Source organism: Tympanuchus pallidicinctus, unplaced genomic scaffold (genome assembly GCF_026119805.1).
Source record: "Tympanuchus pallidicinctus isolate F22 unplaced genomic scaffold, pur_lepc_1.0 scaffold51, whole genome shotgun sequence".
NCBI lineage: Eukaryota > Metazoa > Chordata > Aves > Galliformes > Phasianidae > Tympanuchus > Tympanuchus pallidicinctus.
The window spans coordinates 191,883-200,428 of NW_026294771.1; the positions used below are offsets into that span (position 1 = coordinate 191,883).

Sequence of the window (8,546 nt, forward strand, 5' to 3'; positions counted from 1 at the left end):
GACAGCACAGAGCCGGGTGCCAGTTCAGCTGGAAATGCAGCCACCTGAAAGGCTGGGAGAGAAGGAGAAGGGAGGGATTGTGGTTAAGGCTGGGAGGGGGTTGTTTTTTGCATTTTGTAATGCAAAATCACAAGGAGGAGCCACATGGAGGTGGCTCAGGGTGGTCTCAGGTTTTAATATCCCCTGAAAATCTCATCTCCCTGCTGTCTGGTTCACCCAGCTCCTTCTCACCCATGTGTTCCTGCAGCCCTGGTGCTGGGTCAGACCCTTGTGGTGAGGGTCTGGGGGGGGGTCTCAGGGCTGTGGCCCCACTCTGCTGTCGGGGCAGCACCTGCCAGTTCCCCGCATGCAGGAGCTGTGATGATGGCAGCATCCCTCACACTGAGATCTGCATGACCCAAGCGAACTTGGATGATCCATACGGTTTTTAAATGGGGATATTTATATTTTAACAAGAAATATGCTCAGAGCTGTGTGTGATGTAACAGGACGTGAGGGGAACGCCTGGCCGTGCTGGCAGCAAGTTTGCTGCACGTAGGGGAGCAGAGGGGAAGGGGTTACCGAATCTCCCTCCTCTTTGGGCACAAGCCTTTGGGGAGGCGACCATTTGGGCAGCAGATGGGTGAGCTGATAGGGCTTGGAAACCTCTCAGGCAAAAGGAAATCCTTCCTCCCCACCCGGAGGCTCAGTCCTGGTGCTGCAGAACAGCACGTCCCAGGGGAGCACAGTGCCATGCTCCTCCAGCACTTGGCCGGCTGCCTCCGTTGATGCTCTCAGGTAGGAAGAGCTGCATTTCGGAGTGCTTTTCTCACTCCCCTCCCCTGCCAGCTTGGCACAGCTCCCTTTGGGCAGGAGAACGCCGTGGATGTGAGAGCCATTGGTTGTGCAATGTGACATTACTGCGCGGCGCAGCATCCTGCCCAGAGAGCAGCACACTGCCATTAATTGGAGGGAAAACAATCAGAGACCTGCTGCTCCTGGAGTTTGTTGAAAGCTCAGGAAGACGGGGAAATGTTGGTGTTTATGAGGCGGCAGCTGGTGCTCAGCTCTGGCAGGGGAGCGCGAGGAGGAGGAGGAGGGAAGCGGCTCTATTTGGGTTCAGAGCCTAATTGGCAAAACTGTAATAATTCTTAGATCAAATAGATGACGTGCTCAGCCCACTTGCATTTTTAGGCTTCTGTGTCTAATAGCAAGTCATAACACTGGGGATTTTGTGAATAATCATTCCTGCTCGCCTCCCCTTCCAGGGAAGGATTTCCAACACGCTTCCCCAGAAAGCAAACGAATATTATCTTTACAGAGCACGATAAGACAGAGCAGACAAAGGTCTGAAACAACTTGGCTAGGTTTATTGGGTGATCCAATAGGATGCATGCCTGGGAATTAGGATTGTTGAACCCTCTGGCTGTGCCATGCAGAGGATGGGGTGTATACCTGTTGCAGAGCATGTGCTGACAACGAGGCATCGAGGGGGCTCAGGACCAGGACCCCCGTGCTGCCCATGTCCAACCCCGCATGGTGACATCCTTGCACCAGTGGCTCTTTCCATGCAGTCATCAGGTGCTGATGGTGACAGCAGCAGATCCCTCACTTTTATGCACGGAGGAGTGTGTGTCAGAAGGAGTGGCAGCAGTAATACGTCCAGGAGCTGCTGTGGCTATTGAAATGGGGGATTATGAGCATAAAGGCTTGGCTGACTCACTAGACCTCATTAAAGTCTAATAATCTCTATAAAGATGCAGCGTTGGGCATCTGCAGCCCCAGCTCCGAGGAGCTGAAGCTTGGTGAGGATGCTAATAGCCGCTTGATAGTTTGGGCATGGAACTGTAAAATGTATTTATTTGTGTAGAGAAAGCACTTAGGATTCCCTCCGCCAGGCAGAGCCTTGGTGGTTTTATTCAGGAACAGAAGGGCTGGGTTTGTCCTCTCACACCTGTGGCTCAGCAGTAATTTTCTGTTTGCATTCAAATCCATTTTGGGAATATTTCTGTGTGTGTTTGCTTGGGAAGTCTGGGAAACATGCGCAAGAACTTCTTTACAGTGAGGGTGACGGAGCACTGGAACAGGCTGCCAGGGAGGTGGTGGAGTCTCCTTCTCTGGAGATGTTCAAGACCTGCCTGGATGCCTACCTGTGCGACCTGCTGTAGGGAACTGCTTTGGCAGGGGGGTTGGACTCGATGATCTCTGGAGGTCCCTTCCAACCCCTACAATTCTGTGATTCTGTGATAATATCGGGGTGTATTTTCCAGTAGTTGCCTCATTATGAGTTCACCTAGATTTAGTATCCCCAGCCTAAGAACTTCCTAAAAGAAAACCTTAGCCAGAATGTGACCCGAGCAGCAACTGGACATGGAGTAACCAAGGGGCTCTGCTACCAACTGCCGTGGGAACTCCTCCAAATATTGCCAAATTCTGGTGACGTTCTGATAGTTTGGTCCTCCATCACCTTCACGCCTTTAAGGAGGTTCTCCCATGAAGTGGGACACTGCGACCATAACTCTTGGTGGCTCATTAATTAGCACAGAGGATTTTATGAACCATCTTCCTCCTTGTTTGGTCCATGTGTCCAGCTGCTCTCTGCAAGAACCCTGAGCTGAGACAATTGATGCCTTGAAGCTGTCACAGCAGCAAGATGGATCCGGTGGTGCCATGCTGGCGGCGAATGGTGCCTTCCTGTGAGCTTTGTCCTTTCTGAAATCCTGCATTAACATATTATGAAGGTGATTGCTAGCAATGTGAGCCACGGGCCGCTGCTGGTTTTTGGATGTGGTATATAGAGAATGGCAGAGAGACAACTTCTGATGGACTGGGAGATGGCAAAAGGCAGAGAGAACTCAACCCGCGAAGAGTTGGATTTGAGGTTGATTGCTCCTAATTATTTTTCAAGATACAGGGCAAAATTAACGAAGGAGTGCTTGGACTGTAAGTGGAATTGTATTAACCAGTGTTTTGAGGAAGGTGGTGGAAGAGCCAGCACTAAAGTCTTGAAAGCTGGAGGTGATGGGAGCCCCTGGGTGGGCACTGGGTGCCTCAGCATTGCATCCTGATGCTGTCCTGCCTCATCCCATCCCAGCACTGGGCAGCCCTAATGAGTGCAATTAATGGCTGCTGATGAGCTTTGACGTTAGGGTGGCGTGTTCTGGGAAGATGGTTTTGAAATGTGCTGGAGCACAAGTTAACTTGTCTGGGAGAGTCACGAAACTTAAATTAGGAGGATTTTATAAGGAAGAGGAAGAAGTATTAACAAATTAAAGAGAACTAATTACTGGAGATGGAGAATGTTCGCTGCGTAGTTGTAGATGACAGCGGTTTGTGGTTCCCACTGGGACCCTTCCTGCTTTGGAGACAAAGGCATTGCCCATCCGCTGGGTTATCAGAGATGATAAGGAGCTGCATTTCATACACGGAGATGGGCTCTAATTGCAAAACTGCTGCAAACGCTTCTGTGGCACTTGGCTGAACTCTGGAGTCACGGAGGGTTTTTGAAGTCTGCTTTCCGCAGTCATTACACGAGGCTCTGTTTGTAATGAAGTTTGCAACTCAAGAAACTTCATTTGGACAAATTTTAGCTCTTCCCCCTCCCCCCCGCCCCCCAGAAAAAAAAAAAAAAAAATCCATTTTATGTTCAGCTGTTAATTGGGAAAGAAATTCGCCTTGGTGATCCTGCAGTCATAGGGTCTGGCTCCACTCGAGGAGCAGGCACAGCTCATGGCCAAGGGTAGATGTGGCACTTGGGGATGTGGACAGCAGGCGATGGGTTGGGGATGGGCTGGGGTTGGATTTGGTCAACTCAGAGCTCTTTGCTACCCTCACAACGTGAGCCATGCCCACGAGCCATCCCCAAGGGCAGCGACCCAAAGGAGCGGTGCTCTCTGTGCACTGTGCAGGTTTGGGATGCACGATTTTCCCTCCCGTTGTTTGCCCTCCAGCTCAGCAAAATCCTTTTCTGAGAGCGGGTTGTGACTCCGCTAGCAGGAATCCTCTTCTCCCAACCCAGAATAATGGCCCGTCCTGGTCTCCTAGTAACTGCGCTGCCACATCACTTTTGACAATGGTGCATCCTTTGTAGCCTGTTTTTCTGTTCCTGCTGTCTGCTCTGTTTCTTCAAATGGCAATTGTCTGAAATTTCTCCAAATGGGCAACTTTTGTGTGCGGAGGTTTTGTTTGTTTTGTCTGTGCCTTTCTGCAGACCTTCCTTGCAGCATAAGCTTTGGTGAGATGGCTTTTCTCCCCCTCCCCAAATGCTCATCCTGTTATTTTCTGAAACCGCTCTCTCAAAGCGTTTGAAACTTTCTGTTCTCCGAGTAAAAGTCCTCTCATTGATTATTGCACTAAAAGGCTTTCTTTGCTCGATGTATTTTGGAACTGGCTCCTGCCTATATGAGTGCACGTGATGGAACTTGGCAGATGTGTGCCAGCACCCAGCAAACCCAGCTCCGGTCTGGGGAGAAGGAAGGGATTGGACTTGTAGAGGCTGAAGCGTAAAACCTGCTGTGGAAGTAACACCTTGCTAATACATGGGCCACGGTGCTGTTGGCTGAATGCGATTTGCTGGCTTAAGCTGGCCTGGTGCTATGGATACACAGTCTGGGGGCACAAGGGAGGGCTGGGAGGGGGGATGCTGCTTTTGTTTGGTCTTCTCTGTAGGAGCAAAGTGTGAACCTAGAGCATGGATGCTCACGGGGGAAGTAGGGAATAGCCATGGGAGGTGCAGAAAAGCTCCATGTACAATCAGTGGCCACTGGACAGGGGGGTGACAGTGGGAAAGTGGAGGGGTCTGATGCCCAAAATAGGGCCTAATGTCCCTTTACAAGAGAAGTCCAGGTAACGGAGCAGAGCTGAATTTGGACAGGCACAGCCCAGTGGGAGCACAGCAATACCCTGAGCACCCGCCTGCCTCGGGCACAGACTGAATTTGCTGTCAGTAACAACACTTGACCTGCCTCGTTACCACCGTAAAAACTTTATTCTCTCTCCCAAGGACAGCACTGTGAGTTTTTTTTCCTTCCAGGTCAGTTAAATGCTACAGTCAGAGCTCGACTCCGCCACCCAACCGCCCTCTTCTGCACCCAGAAACCGGCAGCTCTGAGCCCAGCACACACAGACACGGGTGGGAGCCCCATGAAACACAAATGAGATGAAGGGGAAACGCATGAATCACACAGCGTCAGGGGAAACACATGAATCACACATTGTGTCAGCGAGATTCGACAGATCCGACCAGGATTCCTCTCTCTGCAGCTCCATCCTTCCCAGTCCCCCAAACCAGTGGGCTGCGGTGGGTTGGCACCCGGGGTGTCCCTCCCTGTCCCACCCCAACGTTCAGCACAAGTGTGGGAAAACGCAGCCCTGTTCCTCCCAGCACCTGGTTGGGGGGAGATGAGGTGGCTGTGCCTGGCTGTCCCCCAGCCATGGCGTGCACCAGGTGCCCTTGTCCCTGCCGCGCTCTCCGTGCTGTGCCCACCTGCTCCTGCAACCCTCTGCACCTGGTCCCCCACCTTTTAGGCCCACGTGGCCTAGATCCAGGCAAAAACCCGTTATTGCACTGAGAAACGTGAGTCCTGATTCTGGCTTTATGTCCTATTTTCTGTATCCTACATTCAGACCCCGTACCAGTCTCTAAAGACCACGGATCCGGGCCAACTTTAGCAACGCCTTTACCCCCATAGCCCAAATTTCCTCTCCTCTCGACAATTGGAGCTTTAGGGGAAAACTGAAAATCCTCCTCCTTCCTCACTTCCAGGGACCCACCCTGCTTAAAAACCATCCCCATCCCTCCCCCCGCCCCCCCCAGCACCCGCTTATCACCGGGACATCCTGAGCACGCATCACCCCGAGGGGAAGTAGGGCACGTCGCTGTGGTAGTTGTAGTCGGGGCAAACCTTCTGCACCAGCCGGTAGTCTATGCTGTAGAAGGTGATGTAGATGCAGATGACTTTGAAGGGCTTGGAGCAGACCCAGGAGACGTGGCTCTGGGTGTGCTCGTGGTAGCAGGTCTTGGATGGGTCGTAGGTGCACAGCGTGGTTTTCTTGGCACGGTCCACTTTCTCGTATTCCACTCGGCAGTTGAAGATTTTGGATTCTTTGGCCTCGATGAAGATCTGCTGCTCCAGGTCGAACTCAACAGCCTTGGTGGGAGGGACGAGGCTGACCGAGATGTTCCCCTGCCCGGTGGAGTTGTGGCGGAAGAACACATTGACGGTGCCGTTGCCGTGATCCACCACCTTGCCGGTGATCAAGAGGTTTAACTTCACCGTCTTGATGTTGGAATAGAAATCTCCCCAACCAAATATTTTTTTCAGTTTGCCCGAGGCCGACTCCAAGTCCCTCTGTCCTCGGGGATGTGGAGCGTGATCCCGCTCCGAGAGGTTGTCCAGGATATCCCACAGCTCCCGCGAGCTGCTCACCAGCTCCAGGAGGGTCACGTTCTGCAGCAAGGTTGGGGTGAGCAGGGGTTTGGTGGGGAGCAGCTCTCCGGTCTCCTGAGCTTGGTCTCTCTCCTGGCTCTCAGGCTCACGCTGCTCAGCGCCTTTCCCTGGCCCTTCTTGGCCGCAGACCACCTGAACACAGTGATGGCAGAGCGTGAGGGCTTGGCGGTGGGTACCAGCCCCCTATCTTGTTCTCCAGTCATCCCACCATCTCCAGGTATGGCCCAGCCATCCCCTTTCTTATCCTTGCTCTCCTTATTTCCCTTTTCTTTTGTCTTTCCATTCTGCCACCCTTCCATATCCCCTATTTCTTTTCTGGCAACAATTTTTTCCTTCTCTTGGTTGCTCAGGGAATAGGTGAGGGGAGCTGGGATAGATGCGTTTTCCCCAGTGGGAACTCCTTGGGCAGAGCCATTGCCCCCAGAGTATCCCCAATGGGCAGAAGGTGCACATCAGTGTGCCTTCATGGCTTTTCCACCAGTTTTGAGGCTGACAGCACGCTCACAGACCCCTCTTCTGACCTTCAAACCATGCCACAGTCTGATGAAGAGATGGAGCCAGGGGCAGCAGAAGTGAGCGAGAGCCAAATCCTGAGCTTCTCTGCAAACTCCTTTCCATTCCCTACCAGCCTGACGGTATCCGGTAGGGCATCACAAACCCCACACAGGTGCAGGTGGGGGCTGGGGGCTGCCCCGTAGCTGCAGGTAGGTGAGCACCCAGCAGGCAGGTGGATGCGAGGCAGCTCATCCTTCCTGGCGGGATGCAGATGCTGCAGCCCCATCGCTCCGGGCGAGGGCTGGGGGGAAATGCACCGATGCTCGGGAGCGATCCCGGCGCCGAGTGCCGAGCTGCTCGCTCCCAACGCCGGGGTGCGAAGGGCTCGGTGAGGAGCTGAGCGCGGCCTCGCGAAGGGCAGGAGGTGGCCCCCCAGCCCGGGGATGCTGCGCCAGGAGGAGGTTGCAGCTTTTAGAGGTGATCCGGAGGAATCTCCACTGTCACCCCTCACCTGTGAGCCCCCCCTCTTGCCTGCTGCCCAGCCTCTCCCTGCTGCAAAATAGCAGAAGTTTTGGGATGCTCGTTTCGGCAAGGGATGGGGTGGGGGGCGATAAAACGATCTGGGGACGCTCCCGGCTGCAAACCCCCCGTCCCCCGTCCCCCGAGCTGCCCGACCCCCGTCCTCTGCAGCCCTCTTCTCCCCTTCCCTGCCACTCACCAGCAGAGAAATGCTCCCCTGGATCAGGAAGCCGATGCAGCTCCGAGTGAGATGCATTTTCCAGCCGATGCCGCCTGCCTTCGCTGTTCCCTCAAATTTAGTGCGGCTTTGGGTGGGTTTCTGGTGGTTTTTTGGTGTTGTTTCTTTTTTTTTTCTTTTTTTTCTTTTTTTTTTTCCCTCCCTTCTTTTTAAGCGGGGGAGAACGTCAGCCAGGGGAAAGGGAGGGGGTGTCCCCCTTTAGAAGCCGCTTCCTCGATCCCCCCCTTCGCCCATAGGGAGCTCCGGGCGGCGGTACCGGACCGGGGGCGAGGCGGCTCCCGCCGCTGCTTCACCGCTGCCGCCGCTCGCCGCCTTCTCGGGGACCGCCGCAAACTCCGCTCCGTGCCTTCCTCCCCTCCCTTCCTTCCAGGTGCCGGGAGCCGAGCGGCACCTCCGAGCGTAACCCTTTGCTGCCTGGCACCGCGTCCCCAAAGGAGGCCCGGGAGGAGTCCCCAAGGGCAGTGTGGGGATGGGGTGCTGGGAAGTCCCCAAAGGGATGGATAGGACACGGGGAGGCGGGGGCGATATCCCCAAAGGGCAGCATGGAGATACGGCTCTGGGGGGTCCCCAAAGGGATGGATAGGGCACAGGAGGGGTCTCCAAATGGCAGCACAGAGATGGGGCACAGGGGGATCCCAAAAGGGATGGATAGGAGACAAGGGGGGGTCCCCAAACGGCAGCATGGAGATGAAGGGGGTCCTCAAAATGCTAAATGAGGCATGGGGGGCGGGGTCCTCAAATGGCAGCATGGGATTGAGGCAAAAGGGACTCCCCGAAGGGATGGATAGGGCACGGGGGGTTCCCCAAAGGACAGCATGGAGATGGGGTTCTGGAGGGTCCCCAAAAGGCCAAATGGGGTACAGAGG

The 8,546-nt window shown here is 54.3% G+C and overlaps 1 protein-coding gene across 1 annotated transcript; it reads right to left on the bottom strand.

Annotated features, from left to right (window-relative positions):
• Positions 1–5,802: 5,802 nt before the first annotated feature.
• NXPH3 (neurexophilin 3) lies at positions 5,803–8,063 on the bottom strand. The gene is made up of 2 exons (XM_052705058.1): positions 7,642–8,063; positions 5,803–6,560 (listed from the first exon to the last, which is right to left on the bottom strand). The coding sequence occupies exons 1-2, from the start codon at positions 7,696–7,698 to the stop codon at positions 5,829–5,831; spliced, it is 789 nt and encodes a 262-aa protein (XP_052561018.1). The 5' UTR covers positions 7,699–8,063; the 3' UTR covers positions 5,803–5,828.
• Positions 8,064–8,546: the final 483 nt, after the last annotated feature.

Excerpts from the sequence above, each read along its gene's own strand:
- NXPH3 (XM_052705058.1), bottom strand. The coding sequence starts at position 7,698 with ATGCATCTCACTCGGAGCTGCATCGGCTTCCTGATCCAGGGGAGCATT. Across the intron at positions 6,561-7,641 it reads AGGGGAGCATTTCTCTGCTG|GTGGTCTGCGGCCAAGAAGG; the intron begins GTGAGTGGCAGG and ends CACTGTGTTCAG.